This window comes from Phacochoerus africanus, chromosome 3, assembly GCF_016906955.1.
Source record: "Phacochoerus africanus isolate WHEZ1 chromosome 3, ROS_Pafr_v1, whole genome shotgun sequence".
Lineage (NCBI taxonomy): Eukaryota > Metazoa > Chordata > Mammalia > Artiodactyla > Suidae > Phacochoerus > Phacochoerus africanus.
The window spans coordinates 131,472,481-131,489,422 of record NC_062546.1 but is presented as its reverse complement, the minus strand read 5'-3'; the positions used below and the strand labels follow the sequence as shown (position 1 = coordinate 131,489,422).

Below are 16,942 nucleotides of genomic sequence, written 5' to 3'. Positions count from 1 at the left end.
TCTACATACTATGTTCTTTCCTATACATACATACCTATGATAAAGTTTAATTTATAACCTAGGTGTAGTAAGAGATTAACAACAATAACTAATAATAAAATAGAATGGGTCTCTCTCTCAAAGTATCTTTCTGCACAAATTTAATGTCTTTTCCATCTTAACTAAGCACTTCTCACACATCCTGGCCATAACTTTTGTTGTCTGAAGTATGTCAGGAAAGCTAGCACAAATTTATTCTTCCTTCTTCACAATTTCATGGATAGAAGAGTTGTTCTTACTGTAGGTCTTAGCTACCTCGGCACACAATTTTTTTTTCTTTATTTTTTGGCTGCCTGGTGGCATATGGAGTTCCCAGGACAGAGATCAGATCTGAGGCACAGTTGCAACCTAAGCTGCAACACCACCAGGTCCTTAAGCCACTGTGCTGGGCCAGGGATCAAACCTGTGTCCCAGTACTCCCAAGATGCCACCCTGATCCCACTGCACCACAGTGGGAACTCCTTTTTTTATTTTTTTCCCTTATTAAGTCAAGAAATTCACCTTTTCACTTAAAGGAAGCACTTTACAGCTTCTCTTTGGCATATCTAAATTGCCATCATCACTCCTCTTAAGAGCTTTGGGCCCATTATTAAGTAAAATAAGGGTTACTTAAACACAAACACTGCAATACCAGGCAGTGGATCTGATAACCGAGAGGGCTACTCAGTGACTAAGGGGTGGGACACGCTGGACAAAGAGATGATTCACATCCAGGGCAGGACAGAGAGAGATTTTATCTCGCTACTCAGAGTGGCGCATGTTTTAAAACTTATAAATTGTTTACTTCTAGAGTTTTCCATTTAATATTTTTGGACACCAATTGAGTGCAAAAAGAGAAATCACAAATAAGGCAGAAACGACTATAACCAGCACTACCCATCTCCCCATACAAATGAGGATGAGAAAAAGAGTAACAAAATGGACAGAACATTGTAAATCAACTATAATAAAAATAAATAAATAAAAAGAAAAGCAGTATCACCCACTTTTCACCATCTGCTGTTTTACCCCATTCACAGTATTTTAAAAGGTTGATCCCTGCCCCCTTTTTGATTGTTTCATAATGGGCCCAAAGAGATCTGGGAAATGTAATCCAAATATAAAGTAACAAATGATATTACTAATAAACAAACCACAGGAAATGAGCTTGGCTCTTCTCTGGAAGATAAAAGGATGCATTACAAATATTAATGAATTCTTAATCCAAAAAGGTTTGTAACAGCCACAGAACTACTTTAATGGATACTGGTCCTTGTTTTTATTACCAGAAAATTTAGTTTTCATTTAGAAAACAAAAAAAATTGAAACAGTTCTCAGGAAACAATCTTCTGACCAGCCGTGAAAAAAATATAAATAAGGTGGAGCAAGGTGGTAGGAGAGCAAATAAAAATAACTAGCAATGTAAGTAGACTCAATCATGTAAAATGCAGGGTCACATTATTGCAAGGTTAATGGCATTTTCTCTGTCTCGGTTTCAATGGCCCAGGATCTAATCACCAGTTATATAGTACACAAACTTTCATTCTTAACACAGGCTATGTTGACTGCCTGTTACAGGAGTTTACAGAGTATTTGACCTTTGCTTGAATAATAGTTTTAGTCCAACAGTTTCTTGATCAATTAGTGAAGACTTTCTATCCAAACAGGTAAAATAGGTTTGGTTTTTGGTGGTGTTTTTTGTTTTTGTTTTCTTTTTAAGTGACTTCTTAAACAAAAGAAAGAGAAAGGGGTCTAATCTTACAAATGAGAACAGAAGTCATTGAGGTAATTTCAGAGCGGGGTCTGCCTGCTCCTGAAGCACACTCTTGGTGGGATGGGGGTGGTCCCATAGCAATGTGCTCTGCTCACACACCAAATTTACTGTATCATTAGCAACAACAGCGCCAGCTTTTTTTAAAAAATAGACAGCTATTTTTAAATCCAGTGCACATTCACAACCACATGTCAACTATTTTTACAGGCAGGTAGAACATTAGGGCTCTGGATACTTTTCCAACAATATGGTTTAAACAGAAATCTCTGTGTGTTAAACACTGTGGAAAAAAAAAACATTGTTTATTGTCTGATGTATTCTGAGTCACTGCATTTTTAAGCAAGCATCTCTACCCTTGACTTTCCTTTTCGAATTAAAATTACCAAGGTAATGAAACGAAATTACTACTCTGAGACACTAATTTGCAGTACAAATTTGGGCAATTCACTAACACTGCTCTGCTAGAGCAGAATCTGCTTAGTGTATTTAATTATCATTTAGACCAAAAGCATCTAATATGGAGAATATTTCCTTCAATCCATTAAAAAATTGAATGTTGCAAAACTAACTACTCCCTTCTGTTTGTAAGGCCTTGCAAAAAGTTCAGCAGAAATAAATTTATTCCTGTGGAGAAAAACAAACTTTGGAGTATTTTCTCAAAAACCAAAGGTATCTAATTTGGTCAGAACACTGGAGACAAGGCCTTGTTAGGATTTCTCTGCAGATGTGCCTTCAGCCTCAATGAGACCCTTTTGGCAAGTCACACTGCCCAGGCTGCCATGCCATTAATTGCTACCTAATGTCCCAATAAAATGCCACAAAATAAACAACAGTAACTGTGAAGTGATGAATGTGTTAACTAACCTTTTGTGGTAATCATACTGTAATATTATAATACATATATATAATCATATTGTAATATTATATCTCAAATCACTACATTGTAGATCTTAAACTTACAATGTTATGTATCAGTTATATCTCAATAAAGCTGGGGAAAAAAATATAAAGATTAAAGTCCCACTAACACTGATTTTGTTATTAATAATAAAATTATATCTAAAGTGCAGTATTCCTCAGAGTTTCTCAGGTTCTGGCCACTCCCAGGGCCCAAGCAGCATCAATTCCTTTGCAGCAGCACAGACTACAGGAGGGAATAATTCTCTTCTCTGTTTTATATAGATGAGGGATACTTGGAGAAGACACCTATCCTCAACCATCAGACAGAGTAAGCACAAAACGGACACTAATTCAAAGGAAAAGGACAAATCAAAGTCAAATGCTGTGCACGATTTGTAAAAAGGAGAGTAATTCCAGTGAGGTAAATGGTAAAAGAGGCAGTGTGGGAACTGGGATTTGAAAGAAGAGAAGGAATCTGACAGAGATATAATAGCAGTGGGGGGAGGGCAAAGAGAAGGAAGAAAGGACATTCCAGGAATTTCCCCAAGTACTGATAAACAGGTCAGATTCCTTGGCACAGGAAATCACTTCATACCAAAAAGGTTTCCAAGTTCCAGCTAATGACTGGATTGTAAACAATGCTGTCCAAAGAAAGTTCTAGAACAATAAAGGAGTTTGGACACTCACCAATTCATAGCACCAAGCCTTAAAGTTTACCCTCTTAATTTCACCCTCACATAAACTGCAAATATCCACCAAACGAGTCAGAAATAATGCACATAACATCTCAAGTAATACATATATTTAGGAAATTAGAAAAAGAGATACCAATTTCACAGCCTCAGGGCATATTTTAGACCAATCCCAAAATGTTTACATGTAAATGTGATTCTTACACTAGCATGTGATGAACAAGGCCCCAATATATCTTGCCCTCGGTAAACAAACACTCAGAAAACCTAAAAGAAGATCAAAGAATTTTCATGATTTCAGGTATCAGCATTTTGGAAAGGCTCTCCTTACATCTGATTAAGGTTAAATAATGTTATGGTTTTTACTGGTCAAGTTAAGTTCAAAAGTTAGTAATAATAAGAGAAGCCAAGATACTTCATACAAGTAATCTGTAAATCCCTTGCCCTACCCCTTTACAAGTTCAAATTTTCACCAACTATTGGATTTTATAGCTGTTCAAATGCTGGATGATGTCATGAAAGAAAGCACATTGGTAAGTAACACTGGGTAGTAACAGACTGCTATTGGATTACACTTGCCCAAATCTGTAACCTTTAAACACACCACAGTGAGTTTAGACTACAGCATTTCCCTAATTTGTGAACAAGAAAACAACAAAACTGGTGGTTAACATTAATATTGATCACAAGATCTTGAGTCTTTGTAAAAAGTCTAGCCCAGGCAATCAAAATAATTTATATATAGGTCGAACTAAAGAAATCAATCTATTCAATTTTTTTTTTTTAATGGCCCGCAGCATATGGAAGTTCCCAGGCCAGGGATCGAATCTGAGCTGCAGCTGTTACCCTACGCCACAGCTGTGCCAATACCAGATCCTTAACCCACTTCACCAGGCTGGGGATTGAACCTGCACTGCCCTGGAGACAATGACAGATCCTTAACTCACTGTACCACAGTGGGAACTCCTCATATCATAATTTTTTTTAAAAAAAGATTCCTTTCTTCTAAAAGTTGCCATAATAAAGAAAAATCCTTCTCCCAGAAGATTTCTTACAAGCACAAGTTTTGCATAATTCCAATACCCGGATTATTTATATAACTAAGAAGCTAGTTTGGATGCTGTTTCATTGCTCATTTACCTGGGGATTTTTTGGTTGATCTTGACTGCACAGAGTGAGACTGTCGAGGCAGCAGAGGTGATGAAGGCAAAGACATGGAGACACCTTTAGCCAAGCTCACTCTGTAGGCATCCTCTGCCACGGGAAGGCTGCTCACAGAAAAGTCGCTACCATGGCCAGGGGGCAAAGCTGGAGGGGAAGTCTCTGGACCAAAGTCACCTCCTGGAGTGGAAAGAGCAAACCATAGGTTAGGCCATCCATGATAGCTGGATGCAAATTTAATTCCTGAGAACTACATTTTCAGAATTCCCATATGCATTCCCAACACATATATGTGCACTGAATTTTTTTAATGATTTTGTCTGTGACCACAGTATGAGGAAGTTCCCAGGCCAGGCACTGAAGCCATGCCACAGTAGTGACAATCACGCATCCTTAACCACTAGACTACCAGGGAACCCATAAAGGATTAAAAAAAAAAAAAAAAGAGATTCTTCTCTCATTCATACTATACTCCCCATGGCACAGGGTCTACCCTCCTACAACTCAATGAGCCCAAACCCTTAGTCGTGAGACTAGAACAAGGTATCACTGGTTAAGCAGGTTCTCCTCGGTATTCAACCCCTTAGTGAACTTAAGAACAAAACTTACTATGAAATTAAGTATTCTAGGGTAGACATATTCAAAAAACAAACAAACCGAGGACTTAATTGCAGGGTAGAAAAGACACAAGGAAGGGAATATGTTGGCCAGGACCAGCACTTCCAGAAAAAAACCCAGCCAGTCTTCAAGTATTCAGATGATGTGCTTTCCACCTCACCCCCAGGCATGTACAAAGAAGCAACTAAGATGATGCAACAAGAGGTAAATCATTATCCTGATGATTTAAAAAGCATCTTCAGGAGATCCCATCGTGGCTCAGTGGTTAACAAATCTGACTAGCATCCATGAGGATGCAGGTTCGATCCCTGGCCTTGCTCAGTGGGTTAAGGATCTGGCGTAGCCATGAGCTGTGGTGTAGGTCGCAGATGCAGCTCAGATCTGCTGTTGCTGTGACTGTGGTGTAGGCCAGCAGCTACAGCTCCGATTCAACCCCTAACCTGGGAACCTCCATATGCCAAGGGTGTGGCCCCAAAATGCAAAAAAAAAAAAAAAAAAAAAAAGCAAAAAACATCTTCAAGCTCTAAATGATACACAGCAGAACTGGAGAGATACAGAAAGTTTCCCACAAGCAAGCCTAACTCTCTGACAAGTTATCCAATTGGCCCTTACTACATCTTCCTGACTCCTAAAGATCAGGCCCCAGACGTGAACTTAAACCTATCTAGCCGGGTGGAAACTCCGTATTTACAGATCTTTGTGTACAGCACTCAAAATGGATGCAACCCAAACCATCAAATTCCCAACAAAGTCACTAGACTTGCTTTTCATGTCAGGAGGCATGGCAGAAAAGTTACCCCCTCCACAGACCAGGGGATGGTGGGGGGCAGAGGGATGCTTAATAGAGGCAAAGAGGCTCATGCACAGCTTTCAATGGCAACTCAAAACCAGCAGAGCTGTAAACAGAAAAGCCATGGGTTCTGTAAGGTGTAAGTTGGCACCATCCAGAAGGTAATTTCAGTCTCAGCTGGACCAGCTATGCTTGAAGGGGTTTTAATAAACTAGGGAAACTGAATACCTAAATGACTGGTATTTGAGAAACTACCAGAATTACTAGGAAAACTCTCACCAGAAATTTTCAAAAACAAGAACATCTGCAAACACCCAGGACGAGTAATGCTGTGTCCATGAGGGAGGTAAGCAGGCAGGATTTCACGGAGATCCTCACCTCAAAGTCCAAATGAACTGCCATGTCTCCACTGTGGTCTTCCTACAACTGCTCTCTAAGATACCAGCAACAAATTCCAGGACCCAGGAACTAGTCTTTCAAGCTACAGACAAGCCTAAAATTCACTCAAAAGCCACCTCGTTGGCTTTGTAAGCCAAGGCAGGAAGCTTCCTAGCTTCCTCCCCTCAACTCTGGCAATGAAATAGATCTAGGTAGGAGGCACAGGGGTCCATCATTATGCCAACTCCCACTGGGACTGAAAAGCCACCATGAGACTTGTGACATTTTGAAGGGACAGTTGTTTTCTCTGGTCTACCATGTGGTTCTCATGACCCATCCGCACTACCACTTCCGTCTCGCCTTAGGAAAACAAGCAGGTACTGTGCCTACAAGAACGGTGCCTGGTGACCTGATTTCTGGATGTTTGGAAAGAACCCCTAGGAGACAGACAAGAACTCAGAAAGCACTGAGGCCCAGGACCCCGGGGAGTCACACATAGAATGTGGGGAGGCCCTGAAGACGCGACACCGGTAGTCCGTGCAATTTGAACAGTTACCCTGTCATGTAGCTGCCCATACTGCCTAAAGCACCAACCCGAGTACTCAGATGGCTATGGGATGCCCTGACAGGAGCAGCACTGTGACAAGACTGGTCTTTTCCTATTCACACACAAGTGTTTCTGACTGAAAACAAACAAACCAACCCCAGACTTCAGGTCCCTTCATCTGGATGAAGAGGCAAGATCAGGGAGAAAATCATCTCTATGACAACACCAGAAATAAAACAGTAAAGGTCATTACTGAGAAAGGGTTTATTTTCTTAAATACTTTAGAATTCTTCAATGTGATACAGGAGAAATTGGGGACTGAGAGGTAAAGAATTAAAGAGTTTCCTAATTACAAATCTGCCCATAAACTTTGTTTATATCAAGAAATGCAAATATTTTCACTAACTGCAAGTGTGGTGGGGATGAGTTTCCAAAGAAAGCTATAACCATGAGACCTTCAGCCTTTGGAGCAGCTGTGCTCCAGCACTTTGATTTTATGTGGTCTGCAATAAAATCGACTTAGGAGATGGGGTTTGAGGTGGAAGGGTTTCTAGTTCAAGTTTACTTTGACATCACACTGTAACATCAGTCCCAAAAAAGCTGTTTTATTGGTTTGTTTTTCAGATGCAATTAAAGATTCCTAACTTCCAGCTTCTTTTATTAGAAAGGCACAAATCAGGGAAGGAAGCTTTACGTAGGAACAGGCGGCACAAAGAACGGGGCCATCCAGTGGCTTAGAAAGCTGGAGATGGCACTTCAGAGTCTGATGCTTTAACTGTGTCAGGCAAAGGGGTTCAGGTCAAAGTCAGTCCAAGTGTCACAAGGATGTTGATGCCAGGGGGCAGAAAGCAAATTTTTCTGAGGGGCATCCAGAAGGAATATACAACACTGGCCCTGGGGAATATGACACCAGAAATCTCCAGTTGCTTTAACATTCCTCAGCAGATGCTTAAAGAGATTTAAGAGGAATTAAAAACATTTCACTGAAACCACCAGTATGGCCGACATATTTCTTTTAACCTTAAATGTTTTTCTTTAAATTGACCTATTTTATTCTCCACCTCAATTAAGTGATGGGAAGCATACTTCCATCTCCCTCCCTGTTGCTGTGGCAAAAATACCCCAGCCAGGTAGAATGATGCATCCTCTCCAGGGCAGGAAAACTGTACTGTCAACACTGACAACTTACCAGGCCTCCTCCAGCTCCCCTGGCAGGTGTCCTTTATTTATTCACCATGGACACTCACATGCACCCCAGCTCGCTTCTAATCTCAGAGAGTATCTGGTCTAGTCACAAGGATCTGCAGACAAGAAGCTAGGGCATGGGGGTTTACCCGTGAGCAGCAGAGGCCATAGCTAGAACCCCCTAAGTCCCCCCAACTGGCTGAATGCATGCTCTAAACATGCTCACTACTCTATATATTTAAGACCTTAACTTTGCCAAAAAAAAAAGGGACATACCCAAAACAGACAGACATGTTTTTAAATGAGTTCAACCTATAAGCAGTCAGCATATTTTCACTATAGAAGTTTAGGCTTTGCAGGTCAGGGATGGTCTCTGTCATTCATACACAGATGTACACACATGCATGTACATACACACACACATCTTTTATTTTAAAATCATCCATTCTTTGCATTTCAAAAAGACCAAAAAGGGTAGGAGAGTATAAGGTTCTTCCTGTTTGTAATAAACATAAGTAAATGCGTATATATATATGGAATAAATAAAAGTAAATATACATACGTATATTACATGAGAAAAAAACTGTAAGTCCAAGCCACGGTTTGCAAAAATAACAGAATTATCAAAAGGGATAAAGCCATCCAATATGGCTTTTTAAACTGGCAGAAATGGCTTCTGATAATAGTTCTTTATTTTAATTTTTTTTTCCACTATTACAGACTGTGAAAAGGGATTTAAACTCATAATGGAAGAAAATGTGAATCTGGGAGACGATGAATGTTTAAAGGCGGCTATGCAGAATGGCAATGTCCAGCATTACAGATTAAAGTACATGGAGTGCAGGATTAGAGAAGGCTTAAAAAAAAAAAGGGGGGGGGGCAACAAAGCCAGGGAGATGAAAGTAAAAGCACATTTCAGAAAGAGTAGACCTGAGAAAGGCAAGGGTGAGCTTAGACATTCAGGTAAATAGGTCTGCAGATGCAGGAAATAAGATTTCCATTTATTGAGCCATTAAAGTGGCGAGGTGGAGGAGAGGGAATGGAAGCTTAGAATAGAAAGAGAAAAGATGCTCTGTTTATCCAGTTCCAGAAAACGGGACTTGTGCAATACATTTAACTAGGGCATTAAATGTGTTAGGGCATCTTTTGTGCAGTGCCTGCCTGGGAGTGCACTAATGTTTCTTAAACATATTTTCTATCATAAGGCTTTTACGACCATATAACTCACATATATTTACAGAAACCTAGAAAATTGGAAAAGGTTTCCTCCCACAAGATCCAGTATCATTTTTGGAGACTTCAGAAGGCTCTTTCTGTAACTGAAAGCACTTTAAACCATTCCGCATCTTACAGGATCTCCCCTAAGTATCCAGCCAAAGCTGACTGTTAATGTGCATTTTCAAAAAGAAAGATTAATGTATCCAAGAAAGCAATTTTCCAAAACATTATTCACACAGTCATGACTAATTCTCAAACAATACTGCTAAGAGGCAACACAGCAGCTAACCCCAAAGTACAGAAAAACCTGGCCAATGGGACAAGTTCGCCCTTTTGTCTTCAAAATTCCGAGTAGGCTCTAAAGAGAGATCAGTAAATACCATCCTCACAATTTTACTCTTAATACTCGAGGGTTAGAGAACCAAATGCACTTTATCCCAAAACAGATGATGAGTAAACAGACTGGCATTTCCTCTCTAATTGTCCAAGTTTTCCCATTAAGGCACGTCACCAGGCAGGAGTTTCTGAGCTTGAAGAATATGTATGTGACCTCAGAAACACTCCCACTCCCGAGCTCCAAAGAGATGCACTTTAACATAGCAAACGCTCTTTTAGATGAACTATGGGTCAGGACGGGCACTTTCTATCATCACAATTACCTACTCGAGGAGGTGCTATTATGCAGTCCCTCCATCACTGTGGAAACTGAGGCACGGAAAGCACCAAGAATTTCACCCAAGGATGCTGGCAAATGGCAGAGTCTGAACCCAGGGAGTCCGATCTGGGGCCCATTCTTTCACCCGAGAAAAAAGGCTACTGAGACGGGCCTTTCCACATTGTGTCGTTTATATACTTAACAGGGAAAACCAAATATAGTCTATGTAGGTCTACACGCATACTGGGCCATCATGAGAAGAAACCTGCTCCCTTGTGTATTTTCACTTTTTGTGCTGGCTGCTTAGTTAGCTCCACAGCACTCCTGGAACACCTCATTTGGGAGGCGCCCAGGCCCAGTGATCATTAATTGTCTTTTGATCACACCTTATGCTGTCGGCATACAAGCGAAGTGGATCCGAGGTGGATGTTTAGTTGTCAAGCACCCTAAATCGTTCCTTCTCATTTCCGCATGTGCTGTAAATTCATTACCTCTTGCAGCCTCTGGACCTGCTGTCTCTTCCCCGGGGTGGAGATGCTGAATGTCATTCCTGCCACAGGGGACACAGAATCCTGCCACTCTGCCTGGCCAAGTGATGAAAGAAGTGGGTGGGGCAGCTGTGGTCCAAAGCAACTTGACGGTCTGGTGTTCATCTTAAGCTTGCATGGAATCCCTTATTCTACATCTCCTTATTGGGATCAACTCATTTCCCAGGGGTCCCATCCAACACTCCACACTCAGATTATGAGATCCACCAGCCCCACAGCATCTGCACAGGATTGGAGCCACAGCTCCAGCCCTGCAAAGACAGGAGCCCAGCCCTTCTCTTCCCAGGAAGGGGGAGGTTGTCACAAATGGTCTGGAGTACAGCGTAGTTAAAGCTCACCTGGTGACTCTCCCGTAGAGCAGGGACTGAGGACCACCGAAGACTGTGAGACAATAAGGAAGAAGTCAAAAAGACCTAAAACATTTGTGTTCCTATTACAAGGCAAAGGGGGCAGGGATGAAAAAGAAATGAAACTTGAGGGCATACTCAACCATGTAGATGATTAAAATAAAAGTTCCCATTGGAGTTCCCGTCGTGGCGCAGTGGAAATGAATCCGACTAGGAATCGTGAGGTGGCAGGTTCGATCCCTAACCTCGCTCAATGGGTTAAGGACCTGGTGTTGCCATGAGCTGTGCTGTAGGTCGCAAATGTGGCTTGGCTCTGGCGTTGCTGTGGCTCTGGCATAGGCCGGCAGCTGTAGCTCCCTTTCAACCCCTAGCCTGGGAACCTCCATATGCCACGGGTGTGGCCCTAAAAAGATCAAAAAAAGACCAAAAAAAAAAAAAGTTCCCATTATTCACAATGTGCATTCCTTGTGTATGTAGATATCCATATACACATGCGTGCACACAGTGTGTTTATATATAATGTACACATGCACACTTGAACATGAATGGAGGTCACCCGGGAACCGGGAGCAGTGGTTGCCTCCGAAAACAGGAACTGACCAAGTGCGAGCATAGATGCAAGGTAGACACACTTTTAAATGGTTTATTTTTTTATCTACATATGCTTCCTATAATTTTTTTTCCTAGGGCTGTGCCTGCGGCATATGGAAGTTCCCAGGCTAGGGGTCGAATCAGAGCTGCAGCCACAGCAATGCGGGTTCCGAGCCGTGTCTGTGACCTACACCACAGCTCACGGCAACACCAGATCCTTAATCCACTGAAGGAGGCCAGGGATCAAACCTGCATCTTCATGGATGCTAGTCAGGTTCTCCATCGCTGAGATACAATGGCAACTGCCCCTAAAAATATTTTAAATTTACATCCCCTAGGATTGAGCCAGGTGTAAATATGAAGATCTTAAGTCTAAACGGGCCACACATTATGGCCTAACTTGGCAGGTGGGTGTGATGAAGTTCCATTTCACAAACACTGCTCAGAGCAATGGCTTGTGTGCTGACTGGTCCGGAGTGAGCTTGCTTCCAACAGGCTGGGGGTGGACACAGGGAAAGGGTGTGAGAGGAGCCCCAGGGCCCCGCTCTAAGGAGGGCTGATCCTCGCAGCACTGAGCTCGCCTGCTCCCACCATGGCTGGCTCTGTGGAGCACACGCTCTCCCTCTCCTCACCCTCCACCGTGGCTCTTACACATCCTGGTCATCTCTGCTGCTGGGGGTGGAGTGTGTGCACACTTGTAGACGTGGCTCACACAGAATAATCTAGAGCTCTATGGAAATATCAGGTCTACCAGGGAGAGGATAGGATGAGGGAAAGGTAGGCACTGGGGCCAGTTAGGTGGGGGTGGGAAGCAGAGGCTGAAGGGAAAGGAAGGAGGCAGGACAAAACCAAGGACCAGAGAGGTGAATGGAAGTGGGGAAAAATCAGTCGTGGAGCAGGGTGGGGTGGAGGTAGGGCACAGGTGGCAAAAGCCCAAATTCCTGTTTCTGTTTAAAACTAACTGGGGGGAGTTCCAATCATGGCTCAGCAGTAACAAATCTGAATGGTGTCCATGATGACGTGGGTTCAATCCCTGGCCTTGCTCAGTGGGTCAGGGATTGGGCATTGCCATGAGCTGTGGTGCAGGTCACAGACGCGGCCTGGATCTGGTGTTGCTGTGGCTGTGGGCTAGGCCGGCTAGCCTGGGAACTTCCATATGCCATTGAGTGCAGCCCTAAAAAAAAAGACAAAAAAAAAGAGTAGAATTAACACTGTAGAAAGTCCACTCAGTGATAAAGAACAAGCTTAAGGAAGTGTCCCATGGATGCAAGGGAAATGGGCCAACATTTTCATGATGTGAGAAAAGATTATAGATATGGAAAGCAAAGGTGTTTCTGGGGAGAAATAAAGATAAAATAAATATTTTTAAAACTCAAAGGAAAAAACAATAATCTTTTTTGGATTGAGATTTACAGATTTAAAAGGACCCACCGTGCTCTAGGCTGAAGGGAGACCCATACCTAGACTTAACCCTGACAAAATGTTAAGTTGAGAGTTTAAGGAAAAAAGTATCCCAAGCATCCAGGTAAGTATACAATTTGATAAAAAATAATTAGGGAGACACAAAACCACAGAGACTTTCAAAGGAATCAGAATCTAGTATCCAACTGCTCTCAGACTTCCAATATTAGTTCTTTGGGCTGCTGTAACAAAGGACCACTAACTGGGTCATTTACACAAGGACTTTATTCTCAGATTTGTTGAGGCTGTAACAAAAATCGAAAATCGAAGCGTCATGGTGTTCCCATAGTGACTCAGCAGAAAGGAATCTGACTAGTATCCACGAGGACGCAGGTTCGATCCCTGGCCTCACTCAGTGGGTTAAGGATCCGGCATTGCCACGAGCTGTGGTTTAGGGTACAGACACGGCTTGGATCTGGTGTTGCTATGGCTGTGGTGTAGGCCAGAGACTACAGCTCCAATTGGACCCCTAGCCTGGGAACTTCCATATGCTGCAGGAGCGGCCCTAAGAAGGCAAAAAAAAAAAAAAAAAAAATCAAAGTATCAGGTATGGTCACGCCCTCCCTGAAGGCTCTACTGGAGTGTGTCTGGTCTGTCCCTTTCTTAGCTCCTGGTGTTGCCTACAGTCCTCAAAGTTCCTTGGCTGTGGGTGCATCACTCTGATCTGTGCCTCCAAAATCAAGTGGCACCCTCCCATGTGTGTGTGCCTCTTCCTCAGACACCTGTCTTGAGATTACAACCCACCCTAACCTAGTAGGGCCTCGTTTTAGTTTGATTACATCTACAAAGACCCTGTTTGCAAACAAAGTCACTTTCACACGTATCAAGGATTAGAACTTCAGCGTGGTTTTTTTGGGGAGCAGGGGGCACTATTCCACTCACAACCCTTCTCTTCTCCAACACCAAGAGCCAGAAGCCAAAAAGCACTATCTGTGAAACTTGAGGCAGCAAAGAACTGGACCAAACCTTATAAAAGCAAGCAAGTTTTCTATTAAGTGCGACATCGACCAAAAGACATTCTCAGACACTCAAAGTCAAAAAAGGCATAGTCTACTTATCCTTTTGAGGAAAAAGTTACTTAAGAACTAAAATCAGGAAGAGCCTCCTTGCCTGCCTGCTTCCATCTCTCACAAGAGTCCTATCTCGGTAAATTTATTTTTTGACAAAAAAAAAAAAAGAATTAAAAAATTAAAATTAACTACTCAAGAGTGGAGACATTATGATTGGGGCAGGGGGGAGCAATAAGCTATAACCCAAGACCAGCCTTCAAACACTTCACTCAACTGTCTCTCTTCTGCTTGCACTACCGTCTCATTTAGGAAATGTGTTTTTTGAACCATATCCTTTGCCCCATGGTGCAGAAAGAATCTCTTACTTTTATCTGGTGACGTCTTAAAACAATACTGCCCTGTGCCCCCAGAACATGCTAACAATGGCTAACATTTGGTACATGAGAACATTTGGTAACAATGGTACATTTGGTAACATTTGGCAGAGAAAGCGCTCCTCACTGCCCCATCCACCCCCTGCCCCCGCCAGCCCATCCCAAACAAGGAGAGTAGCACAGAACACCACAATGACCATTTTCACTGCCAAGGAACTGAAATTACGGGGGAAAAAAAAGAAAAAAGAAAGAAAAATTTGAGTTTACCACATGATGAACATTTTTTTCAAACATGTAGGATAAACATTTAAGCTGGTGTATGTAATTTTGTACATGCCATACGATGATAGTGGGAAAATAATACACGCCATAGAAAACTAGAAGGAAATTCAACAAAATGTTGATGGTGGTTACTCCTCAAAGGGTAGGAAATATTGATGGTTTTTTCCCCTTCCTTTTACATTTTAAGGTTGACGTATGTTCTGACATTTTTATAATGAGAATGTTTTATAAGAGAAAACAGACTTTCCATTAAACATTTGTATGAAACATAAATTGGTATCCATCTCCTTTTATTTCCAATGGCTTCTGTGCAAGCTCCTCCACTGGATACTTGTCAAGTTCCTGTCCTCATGACTCCCTTTCCCCAGGAAGGAGGGCTCACATTTCCTTTATCCAGGCTCCTCTACCTATGCCCACTGGTTTTCTTTTTAATCTACCTGGCTCAGATGTGCCCACCTCCACCCAGCCCTAACTGTCCACTGTCAGCTTTTTCCCAGCTCTTGCTGATGGGGGATGGCCTTCCTTATTGATTGTTCTCGCAGTGAAGTTCTGGACTGGCTTCCTATGACAGACACCATGTGGTCCAAGATCCAGTCCCTTACCCTATACGTTGACATTTGAACAACATGGGTTGGAACAGTGTGGGTCCACTCTACAGAGATTTTTTTTTTCTCAATAGTAAAACTACAGTACTATACAATTTGCAGTTGGTTGAATCCACCGATGTGGCACTGCAGATACAGAGGAGCCACATACATGGAGGGTGGACTTACACAGGGATTTTCAACAGCAAGGAGGATCACAACACCCCCCACCCACCCCCGCCACATTGCTTAAGATTCTGTCTACACTTTTCTGTTCTTAACTTCTAATCTCCAACCAATTCATCCTCCTCTCAGCAGTGCACTAAAAAGACAGCAAGCTGACCACAGCCCCTTATTTATAAGGACACAGAGAACTCCACTTTTCATACAGAACTTTCTTTCCTGGTAGGGGTGTGATTGAGGAATGATGAGGGTAAGACAACCATGCTGCACATCTCAGCTATGCAATGGTGCCCTGGAACTGTGCCTGAGGCACCCCTGAGGGCTTCAACCATTTGCTGGTCATCCAACTCCAAAGCCCTTCGCCACCTCAGTTACACACCTGGCCTCACTCTAACTGCTGGAGCCACTTACTTACTCTTGAGCTTCACATTAAATAAGTACCCAGGTGACATGGCAGGATTTATGATGAGTTTTCTGTTTTAACTCCATGTGTACACTGATCAAATGTAACTGCCCTAACAACGAGGAACTAGTTGTTAAGACCTTACTTGGGGGTTTGGGATGGAAATGCTATAAAATCAAGTTGTGATGATCATTGTACAACTATAAATGTAATAAAATTCTTTGAGTTAAAAAAAAAAAAAAAAGACCCTATTGGTATACCAGACCCCCTGCTAAGCACTTTCCATCCATTAGCTAATTTATTTGTCCTATTCCAATGGAAGTAAGTGATGCTGCCATTGCCACCTTATTACAGATGAGGAAACAAAGCTTTAGGGAGACCATGTAAGTTGCCATAAGTGGCAGATCCAGATGTGAATCCAGGTGGTCTGAGCCCACCGTCAGAATTCTCAACCATGGCATCACCCAGGCCTGCTTACCACACCATGTGGATCCCCTGACCAAGGCGCATATCCGGCCCAGAGTGCTGTTCGGTGCTTAGAAAATCCTGACTCTCCTCCACAGATAACTTAGCAAGCCATGTTTCTCTGGATGATAATCATCAGGAATGTTTTGGCACACTGGACATGCTGACATTTTGGGGGCGGAAAAATAAGCGGAGGGAAAGAGACTTTTAGAACAATACCATAACCAGTACACCACCCCCCCCCACGAACTCCTCAGATCCAAACACTCGCCCTCCCGTCAACAAAGCCCTCTGCCAACAGACCTCATTACAAGAGAAGGGAGAGGGCAAGAGAGCAGGACCATTCATCTTCCTTCAGCTCCTTACAAGGAAAATGAGATCTATAAATATTTGGGGGGGAAATGCCTCAAAGTTTCCAGGCAGCATTTAAAGTTTCTTCCCCACAAGCAGATTAAGAATGCAATACAACCAATTCAGTACACATTCTAGAAAGGAGCAGACTAAATCAATTGTGTTCATGTGGCCATTTATCAAGATCCTTTTCAGCCTTGTACTGGGGGGCAGGGAGAAAGGGGAGAGAATGAGATGACTTTTCATTCTCATTTAATTTTTATTCTCTGCCTCAGTCATTTTATTTGCTATATTCCTGTTCCATCATTACCACCATTGGAAAAAAAAAAAAAACACTGCTCAGTTTTCCAAGCAGCAGCCTCAATGACATGTCTGGTAAAATATCTTAGCAACAATGTCAATATTGT

The 16,942-nt window shown here is 42.4% G+C and overlaps 1 protein-coding gene across 3 annotated transcripts in view; it reads right to left on the bottom strand.

The window, feature by feature from the left end:
- The window catches only part of TANC1 (tetratricopeptide repeat, ankyrin repeat and coiled-coil containing 1), a 244,305-nt gene that overhangs the window by 133,794 nt on the left and 93,569 nt on the right, over window positions 1-16,942 (bottom strand). For all 3 annotated transcript variants that reach the window (XM_047772674.1, XM_047772673.1, XM_047772675.1), the window contains one exon: window positions 4,525-4,725. In XM_047772674.1, coding sequence (XP_047628630.1) covers window positions 4,525-4,725 — 201 coding nt within the window. The remainder of the gene's footprint in view (window positions 1-4,524; window positions 4,726-16,942) is intronic.